General features: G+C 61.6%; 3 protein-coding genes across 4 annotated transcripts; all 3 read left to right on the top strand.

The window, feature by feature from the left end:
* Nucleotides 1-62: 62 nt before the first annotated feature.
* Nucleotides 63-17,385, top strand: ABB37_02897 (hypothetical protein; the record flags this gene model as incomplete). Its single annotated transcript, XM_015800050.1, has 1 exon — nucleotides 63-17,385. Exon 1 carries the CDS (start codon nucleotides 340-342, stop codon nucleotides 17,383-17,385), a length of 17,046 nt encoding a protein of 5,681 aa, XP_015661652.1. The 5' UTR covers nucleotides 63-339.
* Nucleotides 17,386-18,268: 883 nt separating this feature from the next.
* On the top strand, nucleotides 18,269-20,261 carry ABB37_02898 (putative splicing factor 3a; the record flags this gene model as incomplete). Its single annotated transcript, XM_015800051.1, has 1 exon — nucleotides 18,269-20,261. The coding sequence occupies exon 1, from the start codon at nucleotides 18,318-18,320 to the stop codon at nucleotides 20,259-20,261; it is 1,944 nt and encodes a 647-aa protein (XP_015661653.1). The 5' UTR covers nucleotides 18,269-18,317.
* A 433-nt stretch (nucleotides 20,262-20,694) lies between these two features.
* On the top strand, nucleotides 20,695-23,529 carry ABB37_02899 (hypothetical protein; the record flags this gene model as incomplete). 2 transcript variants are annotated; one of them, XM_015800052.1, is made up of 1 exon in its annotated part: nucleotides 20,695-23,529. In XM_015800052.1, exon 1 carries the CDS (start codon nucleotides 20,884-20,886, stop codon nucleotides 23,527-23,529), a length of 2,646 nt encoding a protein of 881 aa, XP_015661654.1. In that variant the 5' UTR covers nucleotides 20,695-20,883. The 2 variants fall into 2 exon arrangements, with proteins under 2 accessions (XP_015661654.1, XP_015661655.1); XM_015800053.1 differs by having other exon boundaries at nucleotides 20,698-23,529.
* Between the last annotated feature and the right edge of the window lie 276 nt (nucleotides 23,530-23,805).

Raw genomic sequence — 23,805 nt, forward strand, 5'->3', positions numbered from 1 at the left:
TGCGCAACACACACACACACACACACACGACAACAACCAACACCCACGACTGTCGACGGCGCAGCGCAGGAAGAAGATAAAAGAGAACTTCGAACCCCGTCCGAAGGAAAACGGAGGAAAAAAATAAGAACAGCATTTCCAGCCTTTGCTTTCGCCTCTCGTTTTCCCAGCCGCAACGCACCACGCGTTTTTCTTTTCCTTTGTATTTACATATTTTAGTTTTCTTTCCTTTCCCTTTTTCTTTTGTCTCCAACAAAGCGAAGGGAGAGCACTCAATTGCACTTGCTTAACTGTCCCCTTCCCTCATCTAAGCAAGACGCAAAAGACGAGCAGGCAAGAATGCACTCCTCTGCTTCCCCAGCTTCGCGGAGGCAACTCGCCAACAGCATGCCAGCTTCCCTGCGCGGCAGAAGCGGCGGTGCAGGAGAGAGGGACGCGGGGACGCAACTTGCGTCGTCCGCGGCGGCCTTTTCCGCAACGGGGCCGCGCCACATTGGTGAGGCGGCTTCCAAAGACGGCTCTCTTCATCCGCACCGCCCCGCAGCGGCGAAAACAGGACCAACACGCATCACGCAACAGCACCGGCAGCAGGCGCAACAGGATCCACACGACAACGAAAAGATGTTCGTGCACTCCAACGGCGGCACAATGGACGCCGCCGCCGCCACACGCGATAGCGGAGCGCCAGCAACGACCTTCGGTAAGTTCGGTGCAGCTGCTGCAGCTGCGGGTGCAGGTGGTGGTGCCTCCTCCTCGCTTGCTTCTGATCTTCGTTTTCCATTCGATGTATATCCTTCTACTATTATTTTTGACAGTTACGCAGCTAATACTACGTATACGGCCACGCTTGAGCTGAAAAACAGGACCGCCTTCAACAAACACGTGCGGGTTGATCGGCCTCATGCGTGTACGACCTTCGAGCTGACGGCGCCACGCGGTGCGGAGTCGTCTTCTAAAGTCGCTCCCGGCCTCTCCGTGTCCTACACGGTGCTCTTCACCCCCACCAGCAGCACAAAAGATTACGGGACGGAGCTCGTGGTGCGTACAGAGGATGACCAGGCTGTCATTGTCCCCGTCCGCGCCTACGCCAGTCGTGGGTGCCTGCAGCTGCCCTCATCGTTGGTGCTGAAAGACGCTCCGATGAAGGGCTCGAGCACCACGCCGCTCTTTCTGCGCAACATCAGCGAGCGCAGCTGCGTCTGGCGCGCTGTCATCGTTGATCCCCCCAGCACACCATCAGGAAGCACAACGGCAAATTACGACGCTGCTGCTGCTGCGGCCCTTCTCGACTCCTGCCCGCCGTCTGCGTGTTTCTCTATCACCCCTCACAACGGCGTGGTCGAGCCCCTCTGCGCCGCGGAAGGGAATGCGGTGACGGTGGCCCCCGTCACCCTTCACTTCCGCCCTGATCCGGCCTTAGCCGCTGCCGGCACCTGCCACGGCCTGCTGCGTTTCTTTCTTGGCCCAGAAGGAGACGTGGTGCAGGACGTGTGGCTCTCCGCGCAGGCAGTCGAGCTGCACGGTATTGTGCTCGAGGAGACGGAGGTGACGCTGGCGGACACGTACGTCACAACGGAGCGGCGAACCGTCGTGCGGGTGCGCAACGACAGCGACGAAACCGTCGCCTTTGCGTGGAAGACGTCCTTCCGTGACACGGCCGGCGAGGTGGGAGACGAGAGCGACGTCTACGACAACGACGCCGATGGCGAAGATGCCACCGACGGCGCCTACGGTGTGGACGGCAAGAGGCGATGGCGACCCACGCGGCCCACCGCGGCAACGATGCATAAACTTCTGTCCAGCAAGCACTACAATCGCACGACCAACGGTGACTCGACCGCGGAGGATCCGGAGCTGGCGCCGCCGCCGCAGCAGCAGCAACACGAGCACAACCTCGCCGACCTCTACGACGGGGACGAGTCATTTCAGATTCAGCCCTTGTCGGGCGTGCTGTACGGCCGCGGTGTGCGGGAGTTCACCATCACCTTTAACCCACACCTCGCCGTGCTCTATGAGTCTATTGCCTACCTCGACGTCACCGGGTCGGTCCAGCGACTTCCGCTGCTCATGCGCGGCCACGGCGTCGGCCCGCAGTGCAAGCTAGACTACAACCGCCTCGACATCGGCGATGTCTACCTCAACGCTGTGCATGAGTACTTCGTCACGATGGAGAACACGTCGGCGATTGAGTGCCAGTTCGTCGTGATGCCGCCGGCTGCCCCTTCCAGTGCGCCGTCCGCGATGGTGGAGTCCGCTGCCCCCCCCGTTGACTTCGCCAGCAAATTCAAATTCACGCCCTCTCACGGCTCGCTGGCGCCGGGCGAAAGCGTGAAGCTAAAAATCGTGCTGCGGTCGGACCGCATTGGCAGCTTCGCGGAGAGCTTTCACATTCACATGCAAGGCGCGATGGAGGAAGTGCCGCTGCTGCTGCGGGGACGCGTGCTCGGCCCTCACTTCCAGTGCGACGTGGACGACCTGGACTTCGGCAACGTTTCCTACAACATGAAGCACACCCGCACCATGAACATCGAGAACACGAGCCCCATTCCCATGCACTACGCGCTGCACCTGCCGGACGACTGCGCGTACGCGTCTGACTTCGTTATTACGCCCGCCGAGGGCGTCATCGCGCCGCGCTCGGCGGAGGTAGTGCAGGTGCTCTTCCACTCTCGCACCGTCGGCGACTACGAGACGGCGCTGCTGGTGGAGGTGGCGGACGTCGGCGACGTGCTGGACGCCATTCCTCTGAAGGCGACCTGCATGGTTCCTACCCTCTACTCGAGCACGACGGAGCTGACCTACGGCGGCGTCTTTGTCGGTTACCCCACTACTCTAAACGTTTCCGTCTCTAACGACACCGCGCTGACGGGGATGTTCGACCTGCTGCTGTTGAACGGCGATGCCTTGACGGACGTCGTCATGGTGGAGCTGCCGGTGTCGAGCGAGCACGACGACGGCGTGCACTGGATCGCACCGCATCATACACTCCAGCTGCCCGTCACTCTGACGGCGCTGAAGCCGGGCCGGCTGCACTTCTCCCTCGCACTCCGTGTGTTGGGTCACGATGTCTGCGAGCCCCCGATGACGCCGCTGACGATTCTGGTGAGCGCGGTGGCAAGCGGCCCGCACGTTGAGGTACAGCCCTCCACCGTTCAGTTTGGCGTGCTCGATGTGCTCGCGGAGGAGGTTCGGGAGTTGACGTTGAAGAACACAAGCCCAGTGCCGGCGCCCTTCGCGCTCGTCTTTGACCGTTACGGCACCGTAAATCCGCCCGCCAACTCCGCCGTTAGTGGTGGCAATAGGACAGGGAGCGTGGACACGGCGTTGTTGGCAGAGTCGACGCTGCCCTTTCCTCGTGTACCCGTCTTCTCTGTGGAACCCGCGGAGGGCACGTTAGAGCCACACTCCTCCTTCACCGTGCATGTGCGAGCAAAACCAGACGAGGCGATCGCCTTTGTGGACACCCTACGTCTGCGCCGCACGCTGTCACAGGTCCCAACGACCCCCGGCAACGAAGTCGGCAACAATGGCACTGAGAACGCGGCGTCGCTGGAAAACGACGTGGCGGTTTCCGTGAAGGTGACGGGCCAAGGTGTACCCATCATCGCCGATCGATCTCTGGAGAGCATTGAGCTGGGCGACGTCCTCACAACGGTGCCCGTGATGGAGACTGTCACGCTCCACAACTACGGTCGACGAGAGCAAGAGCTGCAGTGGCAGAACATCCGTGGCAGCAAGGTCAAGGAAGGCGAGTCACCCATCACCTTCAACTACAAACCAGAGCGGGCGAGCATTGCAGCCGGCGGCTCGGTCGTCTTCACGCTGTGCGGCAGCGCTACTGAAGTCGGCACGCGCATGGACACCTTCACGCTGAAGCAATCCGGCACCTTCAAGGAGGTGCTGCGTAGCACGGTGAAGGCGACGTTCATCGCGCCTACGCTATCTTGCAGCAGCCGCGCGATCGTCTTCGAGTACGCTAACCACGCGCCCACTGCTCCAGCGGCAACGGCAGCACCGTCTTTGGTCAAGTCGCTCACAATGAAGAACATTACGAGCAAAGTGCTTGTGATTGCGCTGCGTATAAAGTCTGCGAATGCCGCCCCCACGACGACGTCGAACAGAACGACAAGCGTGGCGGCCATCTCACCGAAAGGTGACGTTCCTTTTCTGCTCGAAGGCCCCACGACGGTTACCCTGTCCAGCGGAGAATCGTACGTGGTGGGCGTGCGGTGCAACCCGCTCTACCGAGGCGACAACACCTCCCATACGGCAAAGGGCAAGCTGCAACTGAGCTTTGACAATCACGACCGTAAGGAGTTCGTCTCGCTTAGTGCGGTCCTGCGCTTTCCTTCCCTCGTGCTGAACCCCTCCGTTGTAGTTGATTTCGGCACCATCCTCACCAACACGGAGCAGCGCCGCAGCATCGAGCTTTACAACCCTTCACACGACTTACCGGCGACCTTTTGTTGGACCTTGCGGCCGCAGACGAACGACGCAACAGCCACGGCGGCGACTGGGTCACCGATCGAGACGAAGAGTTCCGTCGATGGTGCCGTGGAGACGACGCTTCCGTGCAAGTCGGCGGCGTCCCGTCCCGCGACTTGTGTGAAGGTGAACGGGTTTGACGTCATCCCCTTCGCCGGCACGCTTCTCCCGGGCGAGAAGAGAGTGGTGGAGGTGGCGTACCAAGGGACTGACATGGGCGTTGCGCTGGCCACCGCCGTGTGCCACGTCGAGGGCGGCCCGATGTACACGATGGACCTGCGCGCCGCGGCGAATGTGGTGCAGGCGCTTTGCGACAAAAGCCACCTTGACTTTGGCCGGCTGCCCTACTTCCAATCTGTGTCGAAGGTGGTGACGCTGACGAACACGACGCAGGTGCACGTGCCGTGGCAAGTGGACCTCAGTCGCCTGCGGCACCCGGAGTGCCTGAAGGTGTCGCCCATGTCCGGCGTGCTGCGCGATAAGGCACGCCTGCAGGTCACCTTCTCACCACAGGTGCCGGACGCGTTTGAGGAAGAGATTTCGGTCCGCATTGGCCATCTTGACCCTCGCCTGATTCACGTGGTCGGGTCGGGTTACATGTGCAGTGTGGCCCTCGCAACCACCACGACAGCCACCGCCGTGGCAAACGGCAGCGGTGCGAGTGGAAGCGGGAGACAGAACATGGTCCACGTGTACCGTGCACCGTTCGGTGCCTTCACCAGTGCTTTGCAGGATGTCGAGTCGCGTCTCGCGTCCACCGCCTCTCCATCCTCCGCCGCACCGGCAGAGCTCCCTACCGTGCTGCAGCGGGATTGGCCGATCTTGGAGGCCGAACGGCTGGCGTTCTGCCGCGCCATACACGAAAAGGAAAGCATCATAACCGCTGCCGCAGAGGGTGTGACCAGGCCGCCAGTGTTTCTGACACCGCGTACGATGCGGCGCAGCTCCGGGACGGCGCTGCGCAGCAGCGGATCAGGCATGACGAAGTTGGCCCTCGCACGTTACATCGTCGACTTTGGCCACCTCACACGTCACGACGTGCGCAAAACGAAGCTGACCATTGCAAACCCTTCCGCGGAGGGGGTCAGTGTGGTGCTCGACGCCAAGGAGTTTGCCAACCTCCCTGTCTCGGTGGACCCCGTGAAAGGGTTTAAGATGGCCGGGCACGAGACCACCACCATCACGTTAACGATGGATGCTACGCAGCCGGAGAGCATGGTGCCGCACGGTGAAAACACGCACGAGTTCACGCTTGATATCAAAAACGGCCCGGCGGTGGTCATTGAGTGTCGCTGCTACGTCGCCACACCCTCGTTAAGAGCTAAGGAAAAGGAGGTGGACTTTGGCGCGGTGCTGCTCGGCGAGGTGAAGGTGCTGCCGCTGGTGCTGACAAACCCGGAGGCGGTGACCTGTCCGTGGCGCGTCACCTGCAAAGAGCTTATTGAGGGCGATGCTGCGCACCAGAGCCGTTTCGGCAGCCGATTAGAGCTTCGCGATGATGTTGCAGAGCTCGGTGGTTCTGCTGCTACTGCCCCCAACAGTGACGAGAAGGGAGGCCCGTACAGTGCGCGGCGAAGTTTAGCAGGTAAGGGCAACGGCGAGTCTGCGGACGGCGCCATTCCCGAGTTCTGGGTGAAGCAAGATCATGGCGTGGTGCCGGCCTCCGGCACTCTGACGATCGAAGTGTACTACGCACCGAAGAACTTCCGCGCGAAGAGCAGCGGTGCCAACGCTGCGGCGGTGACATCGGCTGCGCAGCTGAAGTTCCGCTGTGGCACCGGCTCGGCGAGCAGCTTCCTCACCATCAAGCTCACTGGCAGTGGAGAGCATTACCAGCTGGGTCTCAGCACGGAGCAGCTGCACCTGCCTCCGGTTCCCCCCCAGCAGGTGCTGCACGAGTCCGTCACTATCACGAATGACGAAGACCACCCTGTGGAGATCTTCAACCTAGCACTCGACTCGCAGCACGCAAATGAGGTGAAGCTGCTGCGTCGTGCGTTGGAGAGCAGTGCGGCACACGAGGTGCTGCTACCGCACATCGAAGCCGGTGACTACCTTCCTGACACGCTTTTGGACTCCGTGTTTGACTGCCTACGCTCGAAGTCAGACGCGCTGACGGAGGTGTCGCCTGTGTCTGCCGATGCCGCCGCGGCTACTGGAACTGGCGAGAGCGCAGACGCGGACGGGGCCGCCGGCAGGAACGGCAATCACAATAAAAATAAAGCGGTCGGTAAGTCGCGCGGTAGCGTAAACGGGGCGGCGCAGGCGGCGGCGGCCGGAGGCAGTAGTAACACCCGTGGCAGTCGCAAGGAAAGCCGCCGGGCTTCGGTGAAGTCCGCCACGGGAGATGCTGCGGTGAACCCCGCGGGCGGCGCGAACACGCTCGGAGACGCCGGCGGCGTCAAGAGCGCCAACGCGGGGAGCAGCAGTGGTGCGCCGCCGAGCTTGCTGATGTTGGTTGGGCCACCACGGAGTGGCAAGACGTCCGTGGCGCAGCAGTGGCTGTCGAAGAGCGACGGAAGGACGACTCTCGTGGACGTCGACGCGCTCGTTCGCGCAGAGGCGGAGCGCGACGACACGGCAAACGCCGCTGTTGCCCGATGCCTCCTCACCCGCGCAGCGGAAGAGGAAGCGGCCGCTGCGGCGGTGGTGTCTCTCGCGGGGAACTCGCCTCGTGTGGATGAAAAGGACGTCAAGGCGGCCATTTCCTGTGAGGCCTGCGTGCCTACCTTAATACGCGATCTGCTGCAGTCTTTCTTGAACCGTTGCATCGTTGCCGAAAGGTCCCGCGTGGCAGCTGCGACAGCGGCGCTTGATGAACTCAACGATGTGCCGCGGCCGAACACCACCACCACCACAAACAACAGCAGTCCCGCTGCTGCACCGCTGCGCTTCGTTGTGGACGGCTTGAAGTGCGGTGTGCTGGCCAATCAATGGACCCTGTACGAGCTCATCTCCAGCGTCTGTGCCACGCTGCACATCCCTGTCCACATTGTGTCGCTCCACGTGAGCACTCCCACGTCAAACGTGCGGGCGGCGCGCGCCCTGGCGGCGCATCATGCAGCACGTGTGGCCGCTGCCTCCGTCACCCCACTGGACGAGGCGGCATTCGAGGCCCTCAGCAAGGACGATCGCGAGGACTACAACCGCCGCCTCAAGTACATGAATGACTGTCGCCGCGACTTGCATGCGGCGCAGCAGGAGGAGCGTGACTGGGCGGCGCAGCTTCCCCACACGTCCGTCCAGGAGGAGCTGGAGGAAAGCGTGCGTCAGCAACAAGCAGAGGCGGCGCTGGAGGCCACAGTGCGGCCGTCGAAGACGACGAGAGTTGCGCCAGCGAGGCGCACGAGCGAGGACAGGTCAGCTGGGCAGCGCGAGCCGGAGTGGAAGTCGTTGGATGCTGCGGCACAGTTTGATGCGTGGTACAGGCGATTCCTGCAGAAGTGCGGCTGCCCGCCTAACAGCACCAACGGCACAGTGACTGGCGCGGCTGCGGCCCCTGCGGCATCAACGTCCACACGCCCCACGGGGAACGCGAAGGCTGCTGCTGCGGCTGCCAACGCTCTCGCGCAAGAGGCAAAGGCGAGCTGGTCCCAGGTGCTCCGCGTTATCGCGGAAACGCGTGAACCCACTGCCGTGGCGGACGACGTCGTGCATCAACTTGCGCAGAAGAGCGGCAGTGTGGGTGGTGCTCTTGGCGCGACGGCTCACGGAAGCGTGGATCCCAAGTCCACGGCTGACGGTACCACGGCGGCGACAGCAACAACGAAGACAGAGACAACGTTGATTTTGTCCGCACTCGCGTCTGCAGCAGGGAGCGCACCGCAAGGAAGGCCGTTGGAGGCGTTTGAGAGTCGGGTGGGCGAGTGGTTCTACCTCAACGAGGCGCGACTGCGCTACTGGACTGCGGAGCGTGTCTTGGGTGCCAGAAGCGGCTCGGTCAGTATGTCTTCCCCCAGCGGAGAGGGCGCCAGTGGCGAGGCAAGGGCGGTGTCGGCCGAGTCGGCGGTGACGGAGAACTCGAGCCCCACGACCAACAGACCGGCGAACGCGGGCGATGTCAATGCCGAAGATGCATCGCACCACAACGTTCGCTTTTTTTCCACTGTGGAGCGTGAGGTGGTCCCGGTGAAGAAGACGGGCTCAAAGAAGAAGTCGATGCCCTCCTTCGTGCTGCAGAAGGAGGAAGTCACGCGGTGGACGCTGCCCGCCCACTCGTCGGTCACCCTCTCGCTCGAGTTCTGCAGCGACCACGTGGGCAGGTTCGTTGAGAAGTGCATCTTTGGCGTGGTGGGCTCGCTGCAACAACTATGCCTGACGGTGTCGGCGACGATCGCCCTGCCCGACATCAGCCGCGATCCAAAGGACATCTTCCCGGTGGTGCGTCCGCGTATTGGCGTGGGAAGCGGTGGAGCGGCGGGCGGGGGAGTTCGTCGCATGCCGAAGGTCTACGCCACGTCGAAGAAGCTGTTCGACTTTGGTGCGCTGCTGATTGCTCCGCCGCCCACCGCGAAGGGTCGCCGGCGCAGCGGTGGGCCCAGCAGCAGCACCCTCAGCCCCGCGGAAAAGGCCGCGCTCGCGCAGAATACGGCGGGACGGCCCGCCAACGCCGACCACGTCGTGGTGGACGCCGGCCCGAACGCCAACACCCCGTTTGAGGAGACGCTCTCCTTCATGAACCGCGAACAGGCGGATGCGGAGGTGACGCTGTCGTTTGTGAACGACAAGGAGAAGACCTTCACCGTCACGCCAACCTCCTTCACGCTGCGGCCCGGTGCGACGCAGCGCGTGCAGCTCCGCGCCAACCCCGAGAAAGCCGGCGACTTCAGCAACACGTTGATGGCCAGCATCAAGGACAATCCCGTGCCCTGGAAAGTGGAGGTGATGTGCACCGGTGCCCGGCCCAGCCTCTCTGTGAACGGCGTGAAGGAGTCGCTGGAGGTGGACTTTGGACGGCTTGTTTTGCGACGCAGCGTTGGGCGGTCCTTCACGTTGGCGAACGAAGGCGTTGTCCCACTCTCTTGGCGGCTCGTCCCTGTGCAGGAGGTGAGCACTCGTGGCGAGAAAGGTGGTGGTAGTGGCGGGGGAAGCAGTGGCGCTGCTGTAGCAGGTTCCAGCGTGTCGTCGGCATCGGCCGTCTCGCAGCTGCCCGCGGAGCTGCAGTGCAGTACGATGGAGGGTGTGCTGGAGGAGAACGAGGTGCAGACGCTGGATATGACGTTTGCGCCGACGCACCCGTGCCTGCACAACCGCGTTGTCAACTTCCTTGTGTCCGAGGTGGGGCAGCCGCAGTCGGTGTACGAAACCATCCCCATGACGGTGAAGGCGGAGGGATACGATGTGGTGGTGGAGTGGACGCGGGAGCTGCAGCTGGGCGTGCTGCACGTCGGTGAAGAAAAGCGCGAGGCGATCCGCATTATGAACAAGTGTCCCTACGACGTTGGGTATCAACTGCGCATGCCGAGGCGGCTGCAGAAGGTGTTGACGCTCTCAGCTCCCTCTGGCACGCTGCGGGGGATGATGGGCCACAAAGACGCCGCCATCGCGACCATCGACGTAGTGGCGCGGATGGAGAAGGAGGGCGAGCTGCCGGCGAAGCTGTCGGTGATGGAGGTCGCCTTCTTTGACGTGGAGAAGCAGGAGCTGCTCTACCCGCTGCAGACGATTCCGGTGTTTGGGGAGGCGTGGTACACGAAGTATGTCGTGCAGCCCCCCAGCGTCTCCTTCGGCTCCTGTGTGGTCGGGCAGCCGCGGGAGCGCACCTTTCAGCTTACCAACACGGGACGGTTTCCGCTGGAGTACTCGCTCTTTAACTACTGCGACGCAGCCACGGCAGCGGGTACGGCGAATGCGGGGAGTGTCACTGCTGGAGGATCCGTAGCCGCAGCGCAGGGCGGAGATGCCGCCACCCATGCCACCGGCGGGGCAGAGGGGGCCCCTGTTCAGCGAAAGTCCATGAAGTTCCTGAAAGCGGTAGAGACCGACATTGCGGTGGGCGCCTTCACGTGCCGTCCGGGCCAGGGCGTGGTGCCGGTGGGCGGGACCCAACTGATCACCGTGAGCACGGTGCCGAGTCAGCAGAACCGCATCCACGAGACAATCGGCGTGCGTGTGGCGCAGAGCGGGCCGGAGCTGGAGCGTTACGGGACGCCCGTTGAGGTCTCCGCCTACCCCGCCGCCCCGTCCATCGCGGCGAACCTCACTTCTAGCGCGGACGTGGAGACGATCTTCGAGGAGCAGCGGGTGGTGTACCGACTAGAGCAGCTACCGAAGGGCGCACGAGCCTACAGCAAAGAGGAGCGCGTCTTTTCGTTTGGGACGGTGCTGGTGGGCCAGCGCTGTGAGGAGCGTTTCCGCATTGCGAACAGCAGCCCGCTGTCGTGCTCCGTGACGGTGCAGCTGGATGGCATTGCTGCGTTGGGCAACAGCGGTGGTGGAGGGGTGCCGGGCACCGCCACTGGTTCCCGATCGGTTGGTGTCAGCAGCAACAGTGGAGGTGGTGGTGCGAACGCAGGTGACGCGGGCAGACCGGATGGCTTCGACCTTTCGGTGGAGGGCAAAAGTGGTGCCTCCCCGGCGCAGTCGAAGGGGTCCGCTGTCAGATTCTCGTTGCCGCCCTTCGAGAGTCGCTTCGTTACCGTGGGCTTTACGCCAAGCTCTCTGAGTCGTCTGCAGGCGCAGCTCATCGCCACCGTGGATAGCGTATCGACCTCGATGGAGGAGCGCGGTGATGTCGGTCAGCAGCTCCGCTTCGGTCTGTACGGCGAGGGGACGCTGCCGACGGTGGACCTCGTGCTGCCCTGGCGCTACACGTCGGCCGACGCCGGCGTCTCCCAGCCCGCGGTCATCACCACGGCGGAGCACCTGCGTGGCGCGGACGGCCTCGCCGGGGGCGAAAAGAGGAAGGGCGCGCGCCGTCGCCAAGGTGGCGTTGGATCGGTGCCCAATTCAAACCTGCACACGGACGGCCACACCGTTGGCCCGGGGACGGCGGAGGTGCTGGAGCTGCCCGTGACGCGTGTCGATGCGGTCTCGAAGCGCAACTTTACCGTTCGCAACACGGGATGCGTGGAGGCGCACGTGCAGCTGGAGTTGATCTCTGGCAGCGCCGCGGGTGATGAGCCGCTCCACTCGACTGCTTCCCTCTCGATGAGTCCGGGTACCGTGGCGGGCGCCCAACCGCAGGAACCAACAGAGCCGCGGCGCCAACTGGAGGTGGTGGTACCCGCGGGGGGATCAGAGGAGATCGAAGTCATCTATGCCCCTTCGCAGGTGGAGTCGACAACCACGCGACTGCGCCTCACGCTGGCCCACAACCCCTTCGAGGACAAGGAGATCCAAGTTGTGGCGCGCAGCTTCAAGGGCGAAATCTCCTTCGAGGGCATCGACCCCGCCAGCTCGGACTACATCGACGTCGGTGACTGCTACCTCGGCGTCGACAAGACCTGCTCGTTCACCGCGCGCAACAACACGGACTCGCTCGTGCGGTACGTGTGGGAGGTGCCCGAGACGGTCCGCATTACACCATCGATTGGGCACTTGCCCGCCGGTGCGACGCGGGCGTTCACGGCAACGGTGCGCAGCCCGGTGGAGGGACTGGGTCGGCGGGTGTGCTGCGCCTTGCAGGCGCAGTCCATCATGGTGCAGCCTGCCAACACGATTGGCGGAGCCATGGCTGGCATGCGAAACGCGACGGCAGCCGCGATGCCCAGCGCGACAGCGTCGGAGTGGGACAACTCCTTACAAAGCCCGAAATGGGTGCTGCGCGGCGACGACACCGAGGCGCACCCGAACGCGGCCGCCTACCTCTCCGCCGCTGCTGCAATGATGGGGCGACGGAACTTGAAGCAAGTCATGGAGGCGGTTCCAGAGCCGGCCTACTCCGTGGTGGACGAGGTGTGTGTCACGCAGCCGCTGACGATGGGGTTCCGCTGCAGCGTGCCAACCTACCAGTGTCATCTTGTGGGTGGCTCGACAGCTGGTATGGAGGCAGCTTCTGCTTCCATGATGTCTACGACGGCGTTAATGAAAGAACTGAAGGCCATTTCCTTCCCGCATACGTACCTGCTGCAGACACGCGTCGCCGTAGTGCGCGTTATCAATACCGGCAGCGTGGCGCTCCCGTACAGCTGCAGCATCTCAGCGAGCGATTTTCCTTCCAATGAGAAGGAGACGCCGACCGACCCGACAGCAAGCACGGCGGAGGCGCAGACGACCGCGCCTTCGTGGACGGCCGCGCAGCTCAGCGCCGCTGCCGCCGCGGGCGGGATCACGGACAGCCCGAGTCGCGACACCTTCTCAGAGCCGCACCTCACTGCTGATTTTGGCGTAACATCTTCCGCCTGGACGCGGGCCGATGCCGCGCCGTCAGATGTGCACGTTGTCGAGGCGGGGTCGCAGGTGGACCTCAATGTGGAGTTCACGCCGCGCACGGTGGGTCTGCTAGGTGCGGAGCTGCTGCTGCGCTTCCCTCACAGTGAACCCCGCGAGGTGCAGGTGTCCCTGCAGGGAGTTGCGGAGTGTCCGTTGGTGCACTTCAAGGTGCCGCCGCCACCACCACCCTCGTCCGTCCTCGCCAAGTCTCTGCAGAGCGGAGCCGAAAGCCGCTCCCCGTCGCCCGTATCCACAACGGGTGGGGCGCAGGGTCAGGAGCAACCAGAGCCGCTTGTGGTGGAGTTTCTCGCACGTGGGCTGCACACCAAGGCAACGGTGCGCTTCCCCGTCGTGAACCCCACATCTGGGTCGTACAACTACGAGTGGTTGGAGGAGTCGGGTAGCGCTGCGTCCGCGGCCGGTGATGGTGGTAGTGCAAGGGTGGTCGCAGCCGGCGGGGCGGGGATGGTGTCTGGCAGTGGAATGTCACCTTTCCGCTGTTTGACCTCGTCCGGTGTTGTCGCAGCAGGGCGGAGCGTCGAGGCCGCGTTTGAGTTCTTCGCGGACGCGCTCGGCGTGCGTAAGTCGGACTGGACCTTCCGCATTCCGGGTCGCGCGACCATTCCCTTCCGCCTCATCGGCAACGTCGTGGAGCCGAACGTGTACTTCCACGCCAGCAAGGTGGACTTCGAACACGTGCAGGTTGGCACGCGTGTCGAGCGCGCCGTCGTGCTCGAGAACTGCGACGACGTGGCCTTCTCCTTCGCGTGGGACAAACTGTCTTTAGAGGGGACGGCGACCTTCTTGTCCGTGAAGCCGCTGCGTGGCACCATCGCACCACGGGAGCGTCTCGCGGTGTTGCTGAGCTTTGCGCCGCAGGAGGAGATGGAGTACAATGTGCCGCTGCGCTGCACCGTCAAAAAGTCGAGCTTGCCGTTGTCCATCAACGTGAAGGGTGTCGGCATTTGCGTGCACGACGCACTGCATGTGGAGCCGGCCACTGCCACGGCAGAGGATGCGGGTGAGGAGAGTATTCCGGTGCTTCGTGGGCAGCCGCTGACGCTCGACCTGGCGCGGGTGCAGGTGAGCTCCACGGCGGCACGGCGGTTCGTGCTGCGCAACACGGGCACCTACCTTCTTCGCTACCGCGTGGACATACCGACAAACCCCTGCGTCCACTTCGACCACGCCGAGGGCACCGTGGAGGCGGGACAAAGCGCAGAGATGCTGCTGCAGTACACGCCGATTGCGGAGGAGACGTTGAAGCAGTGTCGGCTCATCTTCCGCATCGAAGGCAGCGTGGCGTACAAGGTGAGTTTGCGGGCCGTCGCGTTTCTACCCCGGCTTCGGCTGAACTTTGACCGCTACGACTTCGGCCCGCGCTTTATTGCCGCCTTCAACAGTACCCTGTCCGCGTCGCTGTCGGAGGCGGGTTCCGCCAATGTGGCGGAGGAGCTTCTGCAGGCGCAGCGGGGCGGGTCCGTGTCTCAGGAGCTGCAGCTGACAAACGTAGAGTCGGAGACGATCTCAGTCGAGTGTGGCATGGCGACGCAGAACGCGTGGCTCAAACTCGACTGCACGTCCCTCGTGGTGCGGCCGAAGGAGACGGCGCGGCTGAAACTGACGTTTGCACCGACAGAGATACGCTACTATGAGGATGTGCTGGAGCTGTGCCTCAACAAGGTGCACACGACGCGACTGCCGATCGCAGGCGAGGGGGTCGCGCCGCGGGTGGAGGTGGCGGAGCCGTTTGCGGAGTTCGGCACCGTGCGTGTGGGCGAGCCGCGCTCCGTGGCCGTGAAACTGCAGTGCCTCAGCAAAGTCCCCACGCCGGTGTCGTTTTCACGCACGGTGGACGAGGATCTGCAGCGCAAAGGTGTCTCGATCGTTTTGCCCGGGCAGGGCAACGCGCTCTCGTCCATGCTGCTGCTGAAGCCAAAAGAAATCATCAGCGTGTCCGTCGTTTTCGCGCCGACGCATCGCATGAGTGAGTTCAACCGAGAGATGAAGATGCTCGTGTGCGGTGTGGAGCTGCCGTTTGTGTCGGTGAGTGGGTCGTGTGCCGATGCAGAGGTGCACCTGGACACGTCGCATATCGAGTTTCGCGACGTCGTGCTTGGTGCCTCGGCGACACGGAAGGTGGTCATCTTAAACAGCGGCGATGTGTCGCAGAAGTTCTCGTGGATCAGTGGCCTGCAGCAACTCAAGCCGGCGGGCGAGTGGAGCATCACTCCCTCGACGGGCTTCGTGCGCGCCCACACGGAGGTGCCGTGCGAGGTGCGCTACACCCCCAATCCCAATGTCGGCGGCAACAGTGGCCGGCGGAAGGCAGGATCTATGGCGGGCCCATCTCTGCCCCCAGCGACCTCTTCTCCACCCCAGCCATCGTTATCGGTACCACGGCCGACGTTCAACGTAAAACTGGAGCTAGACAGCGCACCGCCCGTGTTCCTCAGTGTGGACGCGAACGCGGTGACGCGTCCAGCCGCGACGGAGACGGTGTCCTTCGCCTGCCGCGCACGGGAGAGCGACGTGAAGACGATCGAGGTGGAGAACGCAACGGACCAGCCGTGGTCCGCGGAGCCGGTGGTGGACAACGCTCTTTGGAGCTGCCCCTCCATGGTGACCTTGAAGCCACTGGCGAAGGCGGTGGTGGCGGTGACCTACAATCCAACCCGGTCTACCGTTATTTCTAACACTACGAGCTTGCTGCGTGGCAACGCCGCGACAACCGGTGCAGCAGCATCCGCACCCGCACCAGCGCCATCAGCAGCAGCCGCGGAAGGGATTGACAAGACACGACAGGGCACCACCGCCGCCCCACCGCCGCTGCAACACCAGAAAGATCGCGGCTTCTTCTTCATTCCGCTGCCTGACGGTACGGGGCGGTGTGTGGCGTTGGAAGGGACGGCCGAGCCAGCGGGGCCGGCGGGACCGCTGCAGCACTACGATGCCGTGGCCCACGTGGGTCTCCCGCTGCGTTTCCAGGTGCACAACTGGTCCTTGTCGAATGCTATGCGCTTCCGCAAGGAGGTGGAGTGGACTTCAGGGCCAGTGATGGAGAGCGGGGAGTCGGGTGCGCAAATCGCCATGCGCGTGCACGAGAGTGACACGGAGACTCCTGCGCCGAAGAAAGGCGGTGACGTGGCTTCTCGTGCCACGGCCAAAGTCAGTTACACCGGAGCATCCAAGAAAGGTCCAAATAAAGTCGGTGGTGCGCGGAAATCAGCAGCGGCAGCAGCAGCGGCAAACGCAGCGGTGTGCGGTGCGATTGAGATTGCACCGTCGTCGTCGTCGGAGTTTTCGCTGTTGGTGACGCCGCTGCGCGAGGGCACCTTCCGCGGTGTGGTTCGTTTCTACCCCATCGACAAGAATGGCGCACCGCTTGCTGACGAGGAGATGCGGCAGTTCTTCGAGGTGGAGATCAACGCCGAGCCTGCACCGGCCGCTGCCCCAACGGTTGTCGAGCTGCGCGCTGCGATTCGCGACCTCGCCACGTTCAACATCCCCCTGACAAACCCGCTCGCGAAGCCGGTGGAGTTCACCTTCAAGTCGAACGTGGTCGACGGTGATGCGTCCACTTCCCCGGTCTCCGCTTCCGCGGCGGCCAGCGCATTGGAGGGTCTCTCCTTGCCCACCTCCGTTGTCGTGCCGGCGCAGAGTCGCGGCAAGGCAGCTGTGACCTTCTTCCCCCTGCTGTACAAGAAGACGCCTGCCGCGGTGCAGTGTGCGGTGAGCTCCGCCGATCTCGGCACGAGTGAGGTCTACCTGTTTCGCCTGACGACCACGACCAGCACGGCAGCCCCGGAGAGACCGACACAGGTGGTGTGCCCTCTCGGCCAGCACGTGTCCTTCGTCCTCCGCTTCACCCACTATTGGAAAGCGAACACCGAGTTTGCGATCCGCCTCGGCGGAGAGGTGCCGGGCAAGGCGCACTCGAGCTTTAGCCGCGTCGCAGGCGGCGGTGGTGGTGGCCAGGGTGCGTCCGTGAAGGCCAGCGCCGCCCCCCCTGCTGCGAATGCTGCTGGAGGCTACGCAACTGCCGGCTCGTCAGCCCCGAAAGGGCAAGAGGTGGTGGTTGAGTTCAGCTATGAGCCGTCCGAGCTGGGCGAGGAGCGGGAGACGATTGAGTTCGTGTCGCCGGCGGCGGGCTCCTATGTGTTCCCGATCGTGGCCAACTGCATCGCACCACAACGCCAAGGCCCTTTCTCCACCCGTGCCGGGCAGAACTTGCAGCTGCCCTTCAAGAACGTCTTTAACGAACCCGTAAGCATCTCCGTCACTTCCGACTCCGCCGCGTTTGTGCCGGCGAAGAAGACAGAGGTAATCCCTGCGCACAAGGCGGTGAATGTGGTGTTGCAGTGCAAGGCGGACGAGGACAAAGATGTGGTACGCGGGCGCGTGTCGATCACGTGCACACCGCCCGGTAAAAGCACGCAGCAGACGGTGGAGTGGCTGTACTACGTGGAGATGACTGGTAGCACTGAACACGGCGGTGCGGGGAAGCAAAGTGGCCGCAAGAAGTAAGAACTTGCACTGTTATTACTATATAGTTGTGTATGTGTGTTTTGAGTTCCTGATCAGTCAAGACGAATTGTGAGGCGTTCTCGGTCTGTTGTTATTGCTGTGTGGGTCGTAAAGCCGGTGGATGAAAGCTGTGTGCCAACCCTTTCCTTTGTTCTTTGCGTCTGTATTCAAACTGTTTCGATCTGAACGTTGTGCTTTCCCCTTTTGCTCTTGCACGAGTGACTGTCGCTGATGTTTATTATTAATCTTATTATTTTATATATAGTCTCTAGTGGCTGTTGCACGGGGAAGTGCAAAAGAACCTGCGACTTGCGGAGAGCACGTGCGCACCCGACTCGCTTTTGGTGGGGCCACATCAAACGCCTGCGTCGGAGCGTCGTCCTTTCTTCAATGCATCGTCTGCTCTTTCTCCTTTTCGTTTCTAGACGAGATCGATGTACTTCTTTTCTTTTTTCTTCTTACGCGATGTACAACCGTTCTACACAATAACCAAGCAATCTTCCCACAAGCAACGATTCCATGAAAAGGGCCAGGGGAAACGAATAGCTAACATAGAAAAGCCGGGGTGATGCGAGGTCACCGAATGGCACCTCCGGTGTTACCGGTGAACACCCATTCGAGTGCTGCTGCTTTGTGTCATGAAATTGCTGACCTCGTTGTCTTTCTGCTTTTGCGAAGCCAATGTGCTTCGCTTTGGGTTTCTGGCCTTGCACTAGGACACGGTTGCTTCGCACCGTGTTTTTCATCTCTTTATTTTGTCCTTACTTCCGCTATGCGTTTCCTCCTCTCTTCTTCTCCGTATCTCCTGCATAACGGCGTCTTTCACTGTCCCCCTTTTCTTGAATCACCGTCAAATCCTTCACTTCTTCGTTGCTTGCGCTGCAGGTACGTGTGCACATCACATTCTTTTTTTTTTTTTTTTGAGTTAAGTCATGCAAACCAACGTGTTAGAGCGCGTGCGCGCACTAGAGGCGGACATCGAGAAGTGTATCGACTCTATCGTTCAGCAGGAGCTTTTCGCGTCTGATATTACCAACGAGCGACACCGCATCCTTATAGACCACTTCGTCATCCAGCAAGCCGAGGTCGTGAAGACCACCGCGGAGAAGCTGCTCGACGCGTATTTGGACGAGGACGACATCACCAAGGTACAGAACGCGCCGGCGGAAAGCGAAGACGACGTCGCCGCCGCTCTGAAGGAGTTTGAAGCGAAGCTGGCGGACATCCGAGAGTACCACCACACCTACAACAACCTCCCACCCATCAAGAATGAGCTCAACACACCAAACCCGAAGATGCTGAATGACATCTTCTCGTTGAATGAGCGTTTTGGGGCCTGCCTGGACATCGATGCGCACTACACCCGCTATAGCGCATTTATGGTGCGCACCAGGACGGTGGCGGAGTCCTGCGAGGGTGCGGACGTGGCCGAGGAGCTTCTCGCTGAGCTGGCGCCGCTCGCGCCGTCTTCCATCCTCGCATGGTCCCCGCTGTGGCCAGGCCGTTTAGACTTCTTCCGTTTTCCCAAAGCCCTTCCGCAGATCCTGCTTCACGAGACCGAGTCGCACCGTAAGATCGTCGGATTCGAGCTGTACCGAGCGTTTGTAGACGGGCTGCTGGCCTACCTCGTCGACTTCCACGGCCGGGTATACCCCTTCAAGAAGAGTGCACTGGAGCGTCTTCTGACAGAGGTCGAGGGCGACGGGGAGGAGTACTGGGCCGCGTTGTTGGCTGCGAAGGCGGAGGTGACGAGTGTGGCTGCTGCTGCTGCGTCTGCGTCCGCTGTCGGCGATGATGACGCAGACGCGAACGAGGAAGGAGAGAGGGTTGCGGAGGAAGAAGCAGCAGTGACCGCGGAAGATGCGGCGGAGCGGAAGGCGGCGCAGCGTCGCAAGGCGGCGGCCCGCATTGCGGTCGAGAACAAAGTCTCCTGTGGACTCACCATTCCGCCATCGCTGCGACGCCACGCGAAGAACTACAGCCTGTGGCCCATTGCGATGATCGAGAAGCTGATTCACACCCAAGGCGGCACGAAGAAAAGCGTGGAGGACTGTGACGACACGAAGGAAGCGGATGCAGGCGAGAAGAGCAAAGCGATGGTCAAGGCTGGCTACCCGACGAGCATGGCGGAGGTGAAGGCGGTGTGCATGACGGAGGCAAAGGCCGCCGCGCTGCTGCACTCACTGCTGTTCAACGCGTTCGAAAATACCGACAAGGCACTGCTGCGGGACTACAGCCGCACCATGGAGGAGCTGGAAAGCGATCGCGCACAGGCGGATGATGAGTTCACGGCTTCTTTGGAGGAGTTGACGAAGAACTTGGCGAGCACGATGGAGGGCACCGTGGCTCACGCCGCGCGGTACAACCTCCAGCTGGCCCTCAAGGACACGAAGGGCAGCATCATGAACTCTACCAATCCTCGCTACGGAAGAGGCCGAGGCGGTCCTGCCGCTGCTGCCCCGGCAGAGGTAGCACCTGAGCCAGAGGAAGAAAAGGCGGAACTGCTCGGTGAGAACGGGGAACCGATTCCCCGCTGGCTCGCACAACTGCACCAACTGGACAAAGTCTTCAAGTGCGACGTGTGCGGCGGCACCGTGTACAAAGGACCGAAGGTGTTTCGCGAGCACTTCGGCGCTGACCGGCACGCGGAGGGTCTGCGTAGACTCGGTGTGACACAGCACCTGAAAAGCTTCGAGGGCATCACGTCGATTCGAGAGGTGGTGGAGCTGCGCGACAGGCTGAGCGCGTCGGAGGGCGGCTTCCGCAAGCGTCTCCGCGATAACATGGATCACGAGGAGATACAAGACGGCCGCGGCCGTGTGCTGTCTGGAAAGGTGTACGAGCATCGTCAGAACAGTCGTCGTGATGGGCGGTGATGACCACGCAGGGAAGTTGCTGCTGCGAGACAACGTGGCTCGCTTGTCTGTTGTTCGTTGTGCTCACGGATCGATATAATTGTCTTTCTTTCCTTTCTTGTTGTGATTGATTTTTTTGTTTATTGTTACGCTTGGTGTTCTGTTTATTGAAGCCAAAATGTTTACATGTGCAAATAAATACTGATGGTTGGGATCAATACCTTTTTTTTTATTATTATTGTCGGGCGCAATATTTTGTTTCGTGAAGGAAATCGTCAATCACGCCTGCCACAGGACTTGCCTTCCTCCCGGCTCGAAAGGTGTGCGTCACACGAGGGGACTCGCGACTTTTTCATTACCAGTGTGATGCTCCCCTCCCCCCCCCTCCTTTTTCAGTAGATGTATTTTTATCGTTCTTCTCTCTTTCTCTCGTTCCTCATTTCACCGTTTCTCGAGCAGCGGCGCGCGGAAGCTTTGTTCTCCACGTGGACGCCAGCACAAAGCACCGTATAGAATCTCCTCTTCGTGTGTTTTGTATCGTTAAGGTTCGGTCGCATACACGGGCCTCCGCATCAACGGCACCTCGCTGACAATACGCAGTGGAACTCACAAACGCCCTTTCCCTTTTTTTTTATCGCACCAGATGAAGAGGCGATCCGCATCGTCAAAGGAGTACTCGGTGTCGCCTCACACGAACACCACGAGCCCCTCAACGACCGAAGACGCGCTCGGGACGCCGGAGAGCGCTGCGGCGGTGCTCGCCACTTCTCCCGCTACTCCTCCTGCTTTCCCCGCCTCCCCCGCGATGGGCGAAACGGGGGACTCTGATACGCATGCTCACAGCTCTGGTGAGTCCACCGCCTCACCGTCAGTCCCGGCTGTAGGTAGTGCTTCACCGCCTCTCCTCGTGCACGTGCTGGGGACCTCGACGAGCGGCAACCGTGATGACGAAGCCGAATCAAGTTCACAGGGTGGGAGTGAAAGAGGGGGTGGCAGGCCTCCAGCGAAAAGCAGTGCGCCTCAGCGGGAGAGGGAATTCGAGGCCAAAAGCTGCAACTCGCGAAGCGGAAAAGCTCCGCGTACAGATTTGTCAACGAGAAGCGCGAGTGAGGCGTCATCGTCCGACGCCAGTCTCGTGGTCCCGGCTGCTTCGGCGGCAGAGGAAACGACGACTCCTTCGCTGCTGGACCCATATGAGCCTAGAGTGACCGCGTCTCCTGCGTCCAGGGCAGATTCCGAGAGCACCCCCGACACCCCGCCCTCAAACGTGATGGAGGCATCCAAAGGAGTCGAACAACAAGCGGCGCGAGAAGATCCAGCGCCAGCGAACGCCGACGCCGCGTCTCGTGCACCGTTGACGGCTCCTGCTGAGGAGAATGCTGCGCAAGAGGATGAGGAAAACACTCGCGATGGCGTCGGCGCCGAAACGATCTCTTTTCCGCGGAATGACATCACAGCGCTTTCTGAAGACAATTCGATTGCAAAGGAAGAAGCTTCGCCGCCGGCCCAAATGGTGCCCTCAGACACAGCAGGGCAAATTCCCACCGAAGTGAGCGCCGTGGGCAACGATGCCACTTGCGCACCTGCCGCCCCGACCGAGGAAGGCGCGAGAACACTCGATGAAACGAAGAGTATCGTTCTCGGGCAAACCAAACCCACATCCAACGCAACGGAAGAACACGATGATGCAGCAGTGGATCAGACAGTCACAGCGAGCCAAAGTGGCTTGGCAAGTGAGCAAGCGGAGGAGGCGCACGATGACCATCGACAGGAAGCCGAGATCACAAAGGCCTCAGCGGAGTCACTTGCAACGGTGCCTGAAAGGATGGAGAAAGACGTCCACGAATTGTCCCGTGTTCGCAATGAAGAACAAGCAAGAAGAGAAGCGACGCCCATTAGCCTGCACCCGCTGACCGAAGACGCACACGCAGGCGCTGATACCTTCGTAAAGAGCGGAGCCGACGAAACCCAGCCCCAATTACTCCCTCGTGCGAAGCCTTCTGAGAAGACACGCAAGCGCCGACGCGCGCCGTTAGCCGGTCCAGCTCGCCCACAGCTGCTGCACGCCACTGTGAATGAAGGCGGCGATAGTGAAGTGACTGCGCACCGGGGTTATGCCGCACAAAAGTCAAATGAGCTGAAAGTGCGTCATACAGCAACGGACAAAGAGGCAGACACGCGTCCTTCGTCACCCTCCACGACTGTGCCGCCCGTTACGCTGAAAGAGGAGGTGAGGGAGGCGGTGGAAGGTGAGAGCGATCTCGAAAGTGAGCACGCAACCGATACCCTGGATGATGCTAGAGTGACAATTTCTGCCACCGCTAACACGCAGACGGGCAGCGAGGATCGGCCACTACCGCGGCGCGTCAAGACAGAACCGCCTGCGGACCGAAAGGCCAACATCACAATGGCCGCTCCCCTTTCCCCCTCATCTCCCACCACCATAGCCGAACGAGCAGCCATGGCGGTCGTTTCCGATGCTGACCACACGGGACGCTGGGCACCATCGAGCACACGAGAGAGCACATCAGCCGCGTCAGAGGACAACGCCACTGCACCGCCGACAAAAAGTGCGCTCGACGACGACACCGAGGCAACTGACACGAAGCGCGCTGCGCCTGCTTCGGTCTCCTCGTCCTCTCCGGTCCCATCCCCAGCTAGCCCCGCACCGCACTCTTTTCCTGCGCCGCCATCAGCGCCGGCCGACGCTCCAAACACTGCCTCGGCCCCTTCATCCACAAAACCGGTGCTGAACATCGCCGGGGTGAACGTGCAGGCGCTGCTCGCCGAGAACCCCGACCCGCCCCCGCTGTACTTCCGACGGCAGCGCCGCACCCGACGCAAGTCGGTCCTGACACAGGAAAATTCCATCTTTGCGGAGCACCGAGACTTGTGCCGGCACGATCAAACCCACCGTGTCATCGCGCGTGCTCCTTTCGCGAGTGACGCGGATGTGCTGAACTCCTTGGTGGAGTGGACGGACTCACCGGCGTTGGTGTACGCACGTCTGCTATGGCGGTGTGCCCCGCAGCCGTTTCTGCACGCCGCCATGTACGGCTTCAGCCCCGCTGTGCACCTCAAAAAAGAGACGAAGCCGCACGCTGTGGATGAAGCTGCTAGTCGTAAAAAAAGAGAAGGGGAGGGGAGGGGGAGGAGGAGGACTGACGCGGGAGGCGTGAACACCGATGCGGCGCGTGACCCAAGCGGCCAGCAAGTAGAGGACATGACGGCGCAACGGTGTTGTTCCTTTTTTTTTTCTTCTTGCGAGACGCACCGGGGTTTTGTGTGACGTGCATCCTTTTTCTTATGTGTGCTGTTCCGCATGGAAGTAAAACGAAGGAAAAAGACAGTTTCAAATGGAAGCGAATTTGAAAACGAAGGCACTAATGCGCTCGTTGTTTGCGAACGGCAACACTCCACTTTCGGAATGTGTTCGGTGTCTTTCTTACGCTGCTGTAGCAGAAGTGCGAAAGCAAAGGGGCGGTTCAAGAAGCCTTTTCTGTGAGGAAGGCGGCTTTCTTCTCCTTTTCCAGTAGTCGCTGGTCCTTTGCGTAAGCTGCTTCTT

The sequence above is a fragment of the Leptomonas pyrrhocoris genome, assembly GCF_001293395.1.
Source record: "Leptomonas pyrrhocoris isolate H10 chromosome Unknown, whole genome shotgun sequence".
Classification (NCBI taxonomy): Eukaryota; Euglenozoa; class Kinetoplastea; order Trypanosomatida; family Trypanosomatidae; genus Leptomonas; species Leptomonas pyrrhocoris.